This window comes from Plecotus auritus (genome assembly GCF_963455305.1).
Source record: "Plecotus auritus genome assembly, chromosome: 9".
In the NCBI taxonomy this organism is placed as follows: Eukaryota; Metazoa; Chordata; class Mammalia; order Chiroptera; family Vespertilionidae; genus Plecotus; species Plecotus auritus.
The window spans coordinates 154,250,358-154,265,530 of NC_137783.1; the positions used below are offsets into that span (position 1 = coordinate 154,250,358).

Consider the following 15,173-nt stretch of genomic DNA (forward strand, 5'->3'; position numbering starts at 1 on the left):
CGCTCGCCACGCCCCCGCGCGCTCGCCACGCCCCCGCGCGCTCGCCACGCCCCCGCGCGCTCGCCACGCCCCCGCGCGCTCGCCACGCCCCCTAGACTCCCTACCCCAGCCCCGCCCTGCGCGTCCCGGGGGCGGCTGACGCCAGGTGAAGGCGGTTCCCAGCCCTCAAAGCTCCGCCCTGAGTCCACAGCAGGAATGTCATGTCTCCCACCCGCGCGCCCACCTCCTTCAGCCGGGGGGCGGGGACGCTTCGTGAGCGCCCACTGTGAGCAGGCCGCGCCCGCACGCTACGTCCTCAGAGACTCTACTAGGGACGTACTGTCACCGCTGCACTTGAGATAGGCGCCTGCGGGCCACCAGGGCCGAGGCCACACAGGCAGTGACCGGGTGCGCGTACGCCTCACCGGTCAGGGCACCAGAGGCGCGGTTACCCTGACAACCCGAGGACGCCCAGGGCCGCCGACGGCGCTCCCGGCGTGCCCCGCGCGGCGCGGCGCCGGAAGTGAGTGAGCATTTCCGGCAGCCGTCCCCGCGGCGCGGACTTCTCTGTGGCAGCGTCGTTCTGGCTTCTTTTGCCGACATGAAGGATGTGCCAGGCTTCCTCCAGCAGAGCCAGAGCTCGGGGCCCGGCGAGGCCGCCGTGTGGCACCGTCTGGAGGAGCTCTACACGAAGAAGTGAGGCCGGGGCGGGCGTAGCGGAGGGAGCGGGCGGGGGGCCCGGGGAGGGCGGGCACCGCGGAGGGGCCGGGCCTGGCGGGGCCTGGCGGGCCGGGGGCGCCCCGACCTGCGGGGGAGGTCACGGCCCAGGGGCGGGGTGGCAGCCACGCGGACGGGGGCTTGGGGGCCCAGGGGTCACTGCCTTCGCCTTCCTGAGCGAGGGGCTGTGCGGAGGTTCTGAACTTGCTGATCTTAGAGGAGGGTTCTGGGCTGGCCGGTGATGTGATCCTCGTCCCACTCCGACCAGCCAGCGCCTGGTCTTGGACAGCAGCTCCTGGCGTCTTGCGCTCGGCCTCGTCCCACTGACTGCCCACGGCCCTCGCCCTCTGGAGCAGGGGGACCAGAGGCCGCGCAGGTCTGCCTTTTCCGCGTTGAGTCTGCATTTGGTTACACGCTCCTTTTCCCTTCCTCTCTGAAATCAGTAAGCATATACTTGAAGAAACAAACACGTTTTTATTGAAGAAAGGAAGGGAGAGGTATAAACACATCAATGATGGGAGAGAACCGTCGGCTGCCTCCTGCACACCCCACCCCGGGGGTGGAGTCTGCAACCCGGGCATGTGCCCTGACCAGGAATCAACCGTGATCTCATGGTTCACAGGTGGACACTCAACCACGGAGCCACACAGGGCAGCACTCTGTAGTCTTCAAGGCATTTTATTTGCACCCTTAAAAATTAGCCTTTGGTTTCAAATGTGCTGTCGTTCCGGAGATTTTCCTGTACTCGCTCCCAATCACCCCGTCACTGATGAGGAAATGAGTTCAGTGAAAGCTCCTTCCCTGAGCCGCTCGGCTGCCAGGCGGAAGAGCTAGGGTTTCGACTTGAATATGTACGATTCCAAAGTTCTCATCTCCAGCCACACCTCACAGGAACCCTGGGCGGTGGTCTGGAGGGATGTTCTCCATTCATCGCTGGGTCTCAGAGAGGAGAGGCGCGCGCAGGGGTCCTGCCGCGGAGGAGCGGAGCCAGGAAAGAACGCGGGCTCGGCGGCACCCTCCCTGGCACACAGTGGAGAGGTTGCTCCCCCCACAAGGGCCGGCCGTGCCTGTGGCTGGACGTTACTTTCTGGGTCTTACGTTTTTCAGGTTGTGGCATCAGCTGACCCTACAGGTGCTTGACTTTGTGCAGGACCCGTGCTTTGCCCAAGGAGATGGGCTTATTAAGGTAAAGGGTTTGTCACGCTTTGTCATTAAGGTAAAGGGTTTGTCATGCCGGGCCAGGTGGCCTACATGTGCTCCAGGACTCTTAAGACCGTGGGTGGGGCTTGCAATGACAACACGCTACGCTGAACCAGCAGTCACTTTGTGTCAGGGACCGTTCACACATTTACTCATTTCCTCTTCACAGCAACGCTGGGAGGCAGGCGTGCTGTGACCCGACTCTGTGCCGCAGAAGCAGAGCCCAGAGCTTTAGTGACTTGCCACAGATCGCAGCGAATAAGTGACACACGTTCTGTCTCCTAAATTCCCAAGATGCAGTCGTATGGCATGCTCCTGTATTTTACTGTCAGAACAGGCGTGTGATCACGTGTCACCAGGGGCTCAGCCCCGAGCGGGACAGAGACCCGCCCCCACCTCCCGCTCACTGTGTGTCCTTCAGAAATACTCCCGCACCACCGGGCAGGTGTCCCCAGTGCTGCTGCACATGCTCCCTCCTGCCTGGCACGTCTGGAATGTTCTCCAGCTGTCCCTCTCCCGCACCAAACTTGCCACCTCTTTGCTCTGCATTCCCTAGAACTCGTCACCGTTTCTGGAATAACCTTTGGAACCTCTACTTTTGTTTTCATTGGTTTGTTTTAATACGTGGATGTGTGTGTGTGTGTGTGTGTGTGTGTGTGTGTATATCTTATTGATTTCAGAGAGGAAGGGAGAGGGGAGAGAAATAGAAACATCAATGATGAGGGGGAATCAGCGATAGGCTGCCTCCTGCACACCTCCCACTGGGGATGGAGCCTGCAACCCCGGCATGTGCCCTTGATGGGACTCAAACCCGGGACCTTTCAGTGCGCAGTCCGATGCTCTATCCACTGAGCCACACCAGCCGGGGGAACCTCTCCCTGTGGCTGCTCCACCTGTGTGCTTCGATTTCCCTTGCTCCTGAGTTCTCGGCGATGCTGTTTATTTCACGAGTCCCCACGAGGCCAGGCCCCCCGCGGAGCCTGGGGCAGCGCCCGGTGCTTGCTGAGTGGCTGGGGATCTGAGATGGGACCTCATGAGCCTGCAGGGTCCTGGGCCTCTCGCGCTGGTGGCCTGTTTCCCTCAGTGCTTTGGAGGAAGAACATAGGGATGGCTCTCCAGGAGATCCTCCTAGGGCCGGTACAATGCCCCAAGCCAGAAACAACCCAGCTTGCTTTCGTATCCGTTGGTGATCATGTGTGTGAACCGAAGAACCACATGCCAGTCTCCCGGGAAACCGGTGCCCGCCGTGCGAGGGCCCAGGTGGTTTTGCAGATGCAGGGCGTCTGACTTCTCTCCATGTCTTGTCCACAGCTTTACGAAAACTTCATCAGTGACTTCGAGCACAGGTAAGGCCCTCTGCTTGGCGACTTTGGAAAGGACGCGCCGATGCCTGGCGCTCACGGCTGTGCTTGTGTTTCAGGGTGAACCCCCTGTCCCTGGTGGAGATCATCCTCCACGTGGTCAGACAGATGACGGGTGAGTGGCCTGCTGCTGACAGGGCCGGTCCCGGGGGCAGCTGCTTCCGTGGCCTCGAAGCGTACGGAATGGAGCTTTTTTGCGTTTTGATAGAAAATACCCGGTTCTAACATTTTTATCTTCTTTTCCATTCCAAACCTCAAGGTTACCCCACTTAAAAGCGTGCTGGTTGGTAGAGACCAGTCTGTAAAGAGACCGGTGGTGGTTCTGAGCTGGTTCTGCTTCCTTTTCTAGATCCTAACGTGGCTCTTACTTTTCTGGAGAAGACGCGTGAGAAGGTGCGTGTGAGGTTCTAAGTGTTGTTTGTGTCTGTGCTCGCTCCCTGTCCGCAGCCCTGGAGCCCAGGCCCTGCTCGAGCGAGCCGCGCAGGGTGCGGGTGCCTCGCTCTGCGGGTCCGCCGCCCGCACTCCTGAGGCTCCTTGCTTCCCGCGCCTGCAGGTGAAGAGCAGCGACGAGGCCGTGATCCTGTGTAAAACCGCCATCGGAGCCCTGAAGTTGAACGTCGGGGACCTCCAGGTCACAAAGGTGAGGCCGCCGTCACCCAGGGCTGTCCCTGGTCTGAAGGGTTGTTTAAGCCCTGGCAGTCTTTCCAGTGCTTAGCGCGCTGGCCTGCGCACCGAGGGGCCATGGGATCGAATCCCGGTCACGGGCACCTGCTGTGGTGCAGGTTCCAGCTCGGCCCCGGTTGGTGTGGGAGGGAGCCAATCTGTGCGTCTCACATCGATCTTCTGCTCCCCCCTCCCTCACCCTCCCGCCCCCCGCCACCATCCCTCCCACTTTCTAGAAATCAGTGGAGAAGATATCCTTAGCTGAGGGTTAGCAACAATGACCAAAAAACGACAGGGGGAAATCCTATTTTTCCTCTTTCAACTATTTAAATTAAGTTACAGGCCCTAACCGGTTTGGCTCAGTGGATAGAGCGTCGGCCTGCAGACTGAAGGGTCCCAGGTTCGATTCTGGTCAAGGGCATGTACCTTGGTTGCAGGCACATCCCCAGCAGGGGGTGTGCAGGAGGCGGCTGATTGTTGTTTCTAACTCTCTATCCCTCTCCCTTCCTCTTTGTAAAAAAATCAGTAAAATATGTAAAATATGTTAAAAAATGAAATAAGTTACAGGGAAGTTGCAAAATAGCACAAAGTGCTCTCCTGTGCCCTCACCTCCGATTGCTACCATCCCCCTCTGCCCATCGTCTGTGTCCATGGCCATTTCCCAAAAACCACGTAAGGGTAAGTTGCTGGTTGTCGCCGTTCCCCGCAAACAGGACCCAGCGTGTTGGCTCCGCAGGGGGCACAGCCTCAGCCAGGCACAGCCTGTGGGCCCTTGTTGACCGGGGTCCGCCCTTCAGGTCACATGCTGCTGCCCCACCTCTTCTGCATCCTAATCATGTCAGAGTTCCCTGTCCTGGAACCTTCTGTTCTGTTGTTTAACCTGTTTTTATTGATTTAGAGAGAGAGGAAAGGACGGGGAGAATCTTCGATCGGCTGCCTCCTATGCACTCCCTACTGGGGGTCGAGCCTCGAGCCCCCAACCTGGGCACGTGCCCTGACCGCGATTCGAACCGACACCTTCTTGGGGCACGGGTGGACGCCCCCCGAGCCCCACTGGCTGGGCTAAAGTTAGTTCTAACGGCAGACTTGGTGTGCTTTCACCGTGTCCCGTGCCACGTCACGACGCTGTAAGTTAAGAGAAGGCGCCTTGCTTCCCGTGAACAGGAAACCATCGAGGACGTCGAAGAAATGCTCAACAACCTGCCGGGCGTGACGTCGGTTCACAGCCGCTTCTACGACCTCTCCAGCAAATACTACCAGACCATCGGGAACCACGCGTCCTACTACAAGGACGCTCTGCGCTTCCTGGGCTGCGTGGACATCAAGGACCTGCCAGGTGAGACCCGCACTCGCCGGTGCCCCTGGAGAAGCTGGCCTGGGGGGGTGGGGGGGCTGGAGGCAGCAGGTCTCAGAAAGCCCTCGCGTGCCTCTCCCCTTGGGAAGGAAGCCTGGCTAGAGCGGGAAGGGAGGCTGAAGCTGCAGCTTCCACCCTGGACGGGGCTTCCACCCTGGACGGGGCTTCCACCCTGGACGGGGCTTCGGTGTTTCATTCGGGTGAAGGAGCCTGACTGCTCCACCCCCAGCGCTTCGTCAGCGCCTGCCCCTCCCTCCCCTCCCCTCCCTCCCTGCCTACTCTTCCCTCCCTCCCTCCCTGCCCCTCCCTCCCTCCCTCCTTCCCTGCCCTGAGACTCCTCTGAAAGCCGAGATGCTAGACCCGGCGGGGCGAATGACAGAAACCTTTCAAGGTTTGAGGGAGGAAAGAAAAGCGGCCACTGAGTCTTGGGGAGAGTGCAGTGAAGGTGTGTTTACAAGGAAACCTCAGCACATTTTAGAGGTTTCTCACTGTTCACTGTTGAAGCCCCCGAGACCAGCAACTGCTGGAAATGTGAGTGAGTGTCATCGCTGCATCTCCAGGAGAGCCCGGGGCGCGGCAGCGGATGTGCCCAGGGACCTGCTGTGGGGAAAGGGGGCTAATTCCAGGTGGGGAGAGGCTAAGCGGTCCACAGGGGCACGCTCCCACCCGAGGGCTCCGGGAGCACAGGCGGGAAAGGTAGACAGTCACGTGGATTTAGGGGGAGGGAGGGAGGGAGGGAGGGGGTGCGCAGAGCCCGAGAAGGCGGGCCCGCAGGATCTGAACCCAGCGCTGTCCCCAGGGGCGCCAGTTAGCGCTCCGCTGTGACCCCCCCCAGACGTGCTGCCGCGCTTTTCCGCGTGAGGCCTTGAAGGCCGAGCGGGACAGGGCTCCTGACGTGTGTGACGAGGGGTGTTGTCGTCCTAGTGCCGGAGCAGCAGGAGAGAGCCTTCACGCTGGGCCTGGCGGGACTTCTCGGCGAGGGAGTGTTCAACTTCGGAGAACTCGTAAGTGGGCCCCGGGCACAGGTGCGTCGCCGCGGGCAGTGCGCGCCGCCAGCTAACGTCTCTGTCCCGCAGCTCATGCACCCCGTGCTGGAGTCGCTGAGGGGCACTGACCGGCAGTGGCTCATTGACACGCTGTACGCCTTCAACAGCGGCAACGTGGAGCAGTTCCAGACGCTGAAGGCCGCCTGGGGCCAGCAGGTCAGTGCAGGCCGCGCCAGCTGCACCTGCCTCTCCCGCAGGCGCTGGGGAGATGGGCAGGCAGGCACCCCGGGTAGCTCAGCGTAGGCGGCATGCTCTGCCCTGCAGACGCACTGGGGGAGGGAGACGCAGGCCTCCAACAGAACGTGACCTTCCGCGTGCGCAGAGCGGAGCGGGGTTGGGGTCATGAACCCGTCTCGCGTGTGGCTCTGAGCTCAGCAGGTAACCGTCCGCCGGGGCTGCCTCCAGGGAAGCCGGTCACTTGCTCTTCCCCCAGGACAAGTCCCTGGAGCTGAGGGGCGCTCCTCAGGCCCCGCCGGCCCGGCCCTGCTGTCGGACACGCTCAGCTCTGCCTGGCCAGGTTCCTGTCTGGGAAACGGCCTCCCGCTGGCGCCGTTCTAGTCATTTCCTCCGAGAAGCCAAGCCCCGGGGCCTGATGCTGGTCGGGAGCCTCGGGGCCAGTGCCTGTCTGTCCCCACCGCTGCTCAGGTGACGCGTCTGTCTCCCTCACAGCCTGATCTCGCCGCCAACGAAGCTCAGCTTCTGAGGAAAATCCAGCTGCTCTGCCTCATGGAGGTGAGCCAGCGCCAGGGCCCTCTGCTGGGAGGCCGGCAGGGGGCGCGGCTGAAGCTAGTGAATCGGCTAGAACAGCAGTGCGGCCCCCCCCTGTCCCTCCCCCCCCCCCTCTCCCGCTTGCTCTTGTGTTTGTATTTGGGTCTCGGAGAGGCCCGGCCACACCGTCGGAGCTAACGCAGCTGCCGCCTCCTGGCACTCGCCGCTCCGTGTCTACAGCCCATCTGACTTTCCGCTAGAGTTTGAGCCTTTCGATACTGTTTTCTTTTTTAAGGTGTTTTTATTGCTTTCAGAGAGGAAGGGAGAGGGAGGGAGAGAGAGAGAAACATCAGTGATGAGAGAGAATCAGGGATCAGCTGCCTCCTGCAGGCCCCACACTGGGGATGGCGCCCGCAACCCGGGCCTGTGCCCTGACCGGGAATCGAACTGTGACCTCCTGGTTCCTAGGTCGACGCTCGGCCACTGAGCCACGGTGGCCGGGTGAGTGTGAGCCTTTTGAGAAAAGGGCTTTGTGTTCCGGCTCAGCGCAGTGTCGCCAGCTCCAAGCACTTGTCAGGGGTGAACAGTGACTGGCAGAAAGCTGCTATGCGGCTTATCTTACCGTCCCCCTTGGCATGGAAAGCTGGTTGTTAACGAGGTAGATAGTATAGGGCTAACATTAAGAAAGCTCAGCCCTAACCGGTGTGGCTCAGTGGATAGAGCGTCGGCCTGCGGACTCAAGGGCCCCAGGTTCGATTCCGGTCAAGGGCATGTACCTTGGTTGCGGGCACATCCCCAGTAGGAGGTGTGCAGGAGGCAGCTGATCGATGTTTCTAGCTCTCTCTCCCTCTCCCTTCCTCTCTGTAAAAAATCAATAAAATATATTTTAGAAAAAAGAAAACTATAGTGTAGAGGTACTAATACCTACATTTTCAGAGCAAGTATTGACAAAAGTATCCTTATTCAGTTTTCTGACATTTCTTATTTGGAAAAATTTTTTCCAGATGACTTTCACACGACCTGCCAACCACAGACAACTCACTTTTGAAGAAATTGCCAAAAGTTCTAAGATCAGCGTGAACGAGGTAGTGTTTGGGCTGGGGCTGTCCCAGAGGGGCCGGGCTCCTGGTGGGGGCACCCTGCTCCCCGACTCAAACCACAGAGGAGCGGCGTCCTTCCCGGCACTTGGCCGCGCTGGCGCCCGCCTGACGCCGCCCTCTGCGCAGGTGGAGCTGCTGGTGATGAAGGCGCTGTCGGTGGGGCTGGTGAAAGGCAGCATCGACGAGGTGGACGAGCGGGTCCACATGACCTGGGTGCAGCCCCGCGTGCTGGATCTGCAGCAGGTGACGCGGGCCATCAGGAAGGAAGTGGGCTCGGGGCGGGCTCCTGCCGCGGACAGGGTTTCAGAGAACCTAGTTCGGTGCCGCCTGGGACCTGAACCCTGTGTTTAAACGATTGTGGTAACCGTGCTGGTCAAGCTGGTGATGCCTTTTAATCCTAAAATTGGTCCTCTGGTCGGGTACGTTCCAGCTTAGGTGATTGGAGCTTAAATCCGCCCTCATGTTTGCTGGACCTTAATCCTGTGGATTTCCTCCGTGCTTGCTTCCTGCCAGCGTGTGGAAGTGTGCTTGTGGGGAGAGGCCTGTGCGGTGCCGTGTCCTCCCCACCCCAGCTCGGGGTCCCCCCGTTAGGGCCCCGCTGTGCTCACTCGGTGCTCCCCGCCCGCAGATCCAGGGGATGAAGGACCGCCTGGAGTCCTGGTGCACGGACGTCAAGAGCATGGAGATGCTGGTGGAGCACCAGGCGCACGACGTCCTCACCTAGAGTCCCCCCGCAGCGCCCGCTCCCCGCCGAGGGCTCCCGCAGCGCCCGCTCCCCGCCGAGGGCTCCCTGTCGAGGCGGGTTCTGTTGGGCAGGACTGTTCTTCCTGTGAAAGGGGGTCCCGTGGCGTCTCCTGACCGCAGTGAGGGTGGTGCCCGCAGGTCGGAGGATGGGCCCTGCGTGTGGGCACCGCTCCAGGTTGATCTGCCCCCCTCCTCTCCCCCCCACCCGTGAGCACGTTCCCAGGTGGCCCAAGGGCCCTGCAATAAAGGCCTTTGCCGTGTCCTTGCTGTGGTTTCCCGTGGCTCACCCTCCAGGCCAAGCCTGTGTCTGTAGAGACTCGGGCAGCAGGCGGAATGGGAGGGTTTGAGCGGAGTGGCCTTGGCCTCCCCTCTGAGGAGAGCGTTCCTGCACGTGCGGGACAGGCGGAGCAGGGGCCGGGGGCCGGGGACGCCCTCTGACAGGTCTGCCCCTGCCCCAGCCAGCGGCTCCTGGGACCCAGGGCCCTGTGCTGAGTCCGGGAGGCGGCGCACATGCATGAACACGGGCGAGCGTTGGGGGGGAAGGGTTTAATGAGAGCGCCCTCCCGTGCCCGCGGCGGCGGCCACCCGCCTCACTCGGCGGAGCGGCTCTTGTAGCTCTCCAGGTGGGCCAGCACCCAGCCCGCGGGGATCATGAAGCTGAGGAAGGTCACCACCAGCGCCGCGGCCTGCTCCTGCGTGGGAGAGCACACGTGAGGCGTCTGCCCGCCCGGCCCCCGGAGCCCGCCTGGCCCCTCGACCTTGACTCCTCCCCGGGGCACAGGTGCTGGGCAGGGCAGGGCCTGCAGGGCGGCAGCCAGCCAGGTTCTAAGTTGCTGGCAAACAAGGACGGCCTTGGAGTGGGGGGCCTGTTCGGGGTCGTGGGGCTCCCTGGCTGCGTGTGCGTGCGTGGGGCCCGCCCGGATCCTGTGTTCTCCCTTCAGAGCGGGTTCTGAAGAGGCAGCTCTGCTTCTCCCTGCTTTCCTCCTGGAACAGCCTGGGCCCTCGAGTTTCCCAGATCAGGTGCCAGATGCGGGGGGACTAACTCCTTTTAGCTTCAACCCCCAGAGGCCTCAGGCAGAGCTCCGGGCTTCACTTCCTAGCACGTGACCTTGGGCCGGTGACCTTCCTAACCTTGGTTACTTAGGCCTGACACAGGTTAGAGTCACCTGTGCTCTCCCCAGCCCTCAGAGAGCCCCCCCTCCCCCCCACGGGTGACGCTGCAGGACCCCGCGGCCCCTCCCAGTTCAGCCTCGGCACCTGCCTTGGCAGAGACGGTGGGAGCCTGAGAATAGGCCCGACGGACAGCTGGCTGCCGGGACATGGCTGCAGTTGGGACAGAGCCCCGCCCGCCCTAGGACAGGCCCCTGCCCGGGTCCCCTCTGGCAGTGCCAGGCCTGGGAGGACGTCCCCTCTCCCTTGACCAGCCTGGCTCCCTGGGACCCACCCGGAAACCCGCCTCATCCTGGGAATTCTGGGACTGCCAGCCCTCCCTGGGCTGGCCCCCTGGTACTCACGGAGGCAGAAGTGGGTGTTTTGGCCGGCTTGGCGATGATGTGCGCCTTGGGGACCACGCAGGCCCTCAGGGGGGCTTGCAGCAGCTTGATGGCGGGGCCAAACCTCATGTTGCCGGGCCGAGCTCCGAGTCCCGAGTCCCGTGTGTCCCGTCCCTCGCTCTGCCCTCTGCTCGCTGGGCTGGGCTGGGCTTTTTATAGCTCGGGGGGGAAGCCGCAGCTGCCCCTCCTGTCCCAGGGCTTGGCAGGAAGGTCGCCTGCGTGGACCAAGGCAGCCTCAGGCCGCAGCCTCAGGCGCGTCGCCCTGCAGTGGCTCCGAGGGCTCCAGCTCCTTGCAGGGCAGGCCTGGCCCTCCCAGCAAGGCTTGCCCTCCTCGCCCGGAGCCTGTGAGCGCCCGAGGGCGAGCGGCACAGTTAAAGAGTGACTTGGCCGGCGGGCCCTGATGCCCCGGGAGCTCTGGCGTCGGCATTTCTGGCTGAGCTGCCCGGCTTCTCTTTCTTGACTGGGGCTGCCAGGTGTGCCCAGAGCCCCGCTGCCCCTGGGCACAGCGCGTGCATGGCAAGGAGCTGCCCGCGTGCTGACCTGGGCGACCCCTGCCTCCGGGCCCACGTGCAGGTTGGGCACCTGGGGTGGCCGCTGGCTCAGGGCGGGCGCTCGGCGGGAACAGTTCTTCAGAAGCTTGTTTCCTGCTCCGGGGAGACGCACCTTCTCTGCAGACATCGCCCCCCAGCAGGGTCCTCGGGGCGGGCAGGGGCCTGTCTGCCCCACGTCGTCCTGCCAGGCGCCAAGGCCACATCCCAGCGTCGTCGCCCGGCACTGCGGGATGCTGAGCCCTGGTTGTCCTCCCGCCTCGTCCAGGCCCCGTGTGACCGCTAACAGCCCTCCACCCTCTGCGGACCTCAGCCTCGCCCCCAGTTGCGCCTGTCCACCATCAGGATGCACGGGCGCCAACTTGTCCTCATGGGGTCGGGTCCCCGAGGCCTGTCCCCCACCCTCAGGCCAAGCGTCTTATCCGTCGGATGCTCACACTCACACCCAGGCCACCACCGTGACCACCCCACTGACTGCACCCCTCACCCCTGTCCGGCCTTGAAGGGTCCCCCGCAACCCCACACAGCAGCCGGGACAATCCCAGGGCAAGCAGGCCCATTGCTGCCCGCGCCCCCGGCCCCGCGCCTGAGGGTCCAGCCCCATGGGCCACGCTGCCGCTGCTGCCGCCTCTGCCCCGGGGCTCCCGCGTCTGTTCCCCTGGGTTCACGTCCAGGCCCGGGTCCCAGGGTGTCGCTCAGGCCTGTGCTCGCGTAGCCGGACCCCAGGCCTGCGAGGACCCGCACTCGCTGCCTCGCGGCTGAGTTTGGGGCTCGGGCCTGTCTGGCTCAGCCGACTTCAGCCCTTGCTGGCTGAGCAGACTGAAGTAGGAGAGGGCGGGGGTGCGTGGGGGCTCGGGTTGGACTCGAGGCAGACAGAGTTGGGTCACATCCCCTCCCGGGACCTGAGCCTTAGTGCGGACTGCGTTGGAGGCCGCAGCCCTGAGACCCGGTCGGTCGTCATGGGCACAGCCCAGGAGCTGAGAACCACATGTGTCACTAGGGACAGTGGTGCCCCAGCCAGTTGGTGTGGCTCCGTGGTTGAGCATCAACCTAGGAACCAGGTGGTCACGGTCCCATTTCCGGTCAGGGCACAGGCCCGGGTTGTGGGCTCGGTCCCTAGAGGGGGGCGTGCAGGAGGCAGCGGATCCATGATTCTCATCATTGATGTTTCTCTCTCTCCCTCTCCCTTCCTCTCTGAAATCAATAAAAACATATTTTTTAAGAAAGAGTGCCTTAGCCAAAACCGGTTTGGCTCAGTGGATGGAGCGTCAGCCTGCGGACTGAAGGGTCCCGGGTTCGATTCCGGTCAAGGGCATGTACCTTGGTTGCGGGCACATCCCCAGTAGGAGGTGTGCAGGAGGCAGCTGATCGATGTTTCTCTCTCATCGATGTTTCTAGCTCTCTATCCCTCTCCCTTCCTCTCTGTAAAATACCAATAAAATATATTTTTTAAAAAAAAAAAGAGAAAGAGTGCCTTAAAAAGAGAAAGAGGAATGGTGAGTTGATGACACAACGGCATCAGCTGAAGAATGTGTTTACTTGGTTCTTCACTGGAAACCACACTTGTTCCCCAGGAAGGCTGGTTCCCGGGCCCGCCCCGCCTCCCGTGGCCTGTGACCCAGGCAGGAGCCGCGGGAGGCCGAGGAGAGAGCGTGCTCCGAGGTCACCTCCACCGTGCCGGGTCCCTGCCAGCTCCCTGCCAGCTCCCTGCCAGCTCAGGCTGGGGCTCTGCCCCCCAGAATAATCCTTCCGCCTGAAACTATAATTACAGCTCTGGGAGCAGCTGGGGGTGAGGCTGTGGATTAGACAACCAGTCGCCCAGCCAGGTGGCTCTTTCTCAGGTAAGACCTGCTGCCCCGCCCCGGCCTGCTGAGGGGCCTCCCACTCTTCCCCGCACGGGTGGGATGGGGTGCCCGCAGGTCCTGGGGGTGAGGCTGCCCCGGAGACAGAGCCACTCAGGCCTGGATGGCCCGCCAGCCTCAGCCTCGGCCCCTCCCCCCCAACCACCCCCCTCTCCGGACGGCCGGGACCCTTTCTGCCTTTCCCGTGCAAACCTGCCCCCTCCCCATTGACCCAGCTTCGGGGCCCAGCAGCCAGGAGCTTTCATTCCCCAGAACCACTTGTTCACCCCAAACCCTAGAGCCCTGCCCATACCCCTCGCAGAAGCTCCCACCCGCCCCAAAGGCGCATTAGGTCCCCACAGAGCAGGGCCCTGTCCGGCCTCCCCTCCCGCTGGGGTCTGCCTACCTGGGAGGAAGCGAGGGGACCCAGAGAGGAGAGATGGTGGCCACGGGGGTCACATTGGACAAGGGAGTGAAAGGCTCTGTGGGTGCGGGGAGGGGGGTGGGTGCCCGTAATACCAGGAGAAACCGAGGCTTGGGGAGGGGCTCTGGCCCTGGGCCGGAGCAGGAAGAGCTGTCGAGGCGCCAGAATCCTCCACTCAGCTCCATCTACACCCTCACACAGCCGTCTGTCTGCCCGGACCTGTCCCTCCTGCTCCTGGGGGCGGGGGGCACCGGGGGCGGGGGGCAGCCACCGTGGACTCTCCCTCACTGGGAAAGCCGCAGCCCCCGGGAAGGCCAGGGCTTCACGTGGGCGCTTGGCACCACCCGGTGTCTGAGATCTGAACCACAGACGATGCTGGGGGGGCAGAGCCCCCCGCAGACCCAGGGACCCAGACGCGGCCGTGCGTGCTGACATCACGCAGACTTCACTGCGCTGGAGTCCACTTCCATCCCACAGCGGGGTCCTCAGCATGTCCTCCGGGCCCGCGGCTCCGGGAACCGGTCCGTTTGACCGGGAACCTCGGGGTGTCCCGTCATTGGTTATAACATCTGTTATAACCACCCCCCCCCCGGGAATTCTGATGCACAGTCACGTTGGAGGACTGTTTTCAGGTCACATAAAAGCAATGCCTCACCCTGTTGCATCCCAAACCAAATGGCCGCTTCCAGAAAAATCAAGACCTCACCCAGGCTGCAAACTCAGGCCCTTCCTTTTACAAAAGCTGTGTCCGCCCGCCGGTGTGGCTCCGTGGGTGAGCGTCCACCTAGGAACCAGGAGTCACGGTTTGAGGCACGTGCCTGGGTGGTGGGCTCGACTCCCGGAGGGAGGTGTGCAGGAGGCAGCCGATCAATGAGTCTCTCATCATTGATGTTTCTCTCTCTCTCTCTCTCTGAAATCAATAAAAAAATTTTTATTTTGGCCCCAGCTGGTTTGGCTCAGTGGATAGAGCGTCGGCCTGCGGACTGAAGGGTCCCGGGTTCGATTCCGGTCAAGGGCATGTACCTTGGTTGCGGGCACATCCCCAGTGGGAGGTGTGCAGGAGGCAGCTGATCGATGTTTCTCTCTCATCGATGTTTCTAGCTCTCTATCTCTCTCCCTTCCTCTCGGTAAAAAGTCAATAAAATATATCTAAAAAAATTTTTTATTTTGTAAACACACCTGCACTAAGTATGTCTTAGCTTTGGCAGGATTTCCCGGAGCTTTGGGGCTGGTGGGTGCAGACCCTGGGCGGCCCGGCCTCACCCCACCCTCTGCGCCTCCCTCTCTGACGCTCCGCTTCCTCCTCTTCTGGGCGTGCCAGCGACAGCGTGTCACCACCCTGAGGGGGTGTGGGTGCCACAGTTAACGTCCTGTGTCCGCGTGGCGGGGCCACGATGCCGATACTGGCTCCGCGTTATTCTGGAAGTTTCTGTGAAGGTGATTTTTGGACAAGACTAACGGACCACTTACACTGGTGGGCTCTGAGTCCAGCAGAAGACGACCCTCCGCAGTGTGGGTGGGCCTCGACCAATCCGTCGAAGGACGTAGAGACCAAACCCTGAGCTCCCCGGGGAAGGAGCTCCAGAAGACAGCCAACCGCAGCCCTGGCCCTTCCCTGGGCCCCAGCTTCTCCCCACCCTCCCCCCAACAGAATCTGGATTTGCCCAGTCTCCCCAGTCACATGAGCCGGGTCCTGAAGATAAATCTGCGTGCACTAGTGTGTGTACATGATGTCCACACGCGTCCTGCGGGCTCTGCCCTGGACAACACGCACCAATATGCTCGCTAGGATGCGTTTGTCACAGTTAGTGATCCAATATGGACACACCATCGTGAGCTCAATAAAGCCCTTCCTGTACTCAGACGCCCTCCGTTTCCCCAGCGGCCCTCTCCTGCCCCAGCACCCGCCCAGGACACCACCTGACGTGTGGCCGG

The 15,173-nt window shown here is 62.2% G+C and overlaps 2 protein-coding genes across 2 annotated transcripts; one reads left to right on the forward strand and one right to left on the reverse strand.

The window, feature by feature from the left end:
- Window positions 1–143: 143 nt before the first annotated feature.
- Window positions 144–9,134, forward strand: PSMD13 (proteasome 26S subunit, non-ATPase 13). The gene is made up of 13 exons (XM_080640370.1): window positions 144–675; window positions 1,804–1,882; window positions 3,208–3,242; window positions 3,317–3,372; window positions 3,607–3,650; window positions 3,811–3,897; window positions 5,085–5,256; window positions 6,199–6,278; window positions 6,351–6,476; window positions 6,990–7,052; window positions 8,033–8,113; window positions 8,255–8,371; window positions 8,757–9,134. The coding sequence occupies exons 1-13, from the start codon at window positions 581–583 to the stop codon at window positions 8,850–8,852; spliced, it is 1,131 nt and encodes a 376-aa protein (XP_080496496.1). The 5' UTR covers window positions 144–580; the 3' UTR covers window positions 8,853–9,134.
- Window positions 9,135–9,462: 328 nt separating this feature from the next.
- Window positions 9,463–10,500, reverse strand: LOC308233806 (cytochrome c oxidase subunit 8B, mitochondrial-like; the record flags this gene model as incomplete). The annotated part of the gene is made up of 2 exons (XM_080640759.1): window positions 10,387–10,500; window positions 9,463–9,564 (listed from the first exon to the last, which is right to left on the reverse strand). The coding sequence occupies exons 1-2, from the start codon at window positions 10,492–10,494 to the stop codon at window positions 9,463–9,465; spliced, it is 210 nt and encodes a 69-aa protein (XP_080496885.1). The 5' UTR covers window positions 10,495–10,500.
- Between the last annotated feature and the right edge of the window lie 4,673 nt (window positions 10,501–15,173).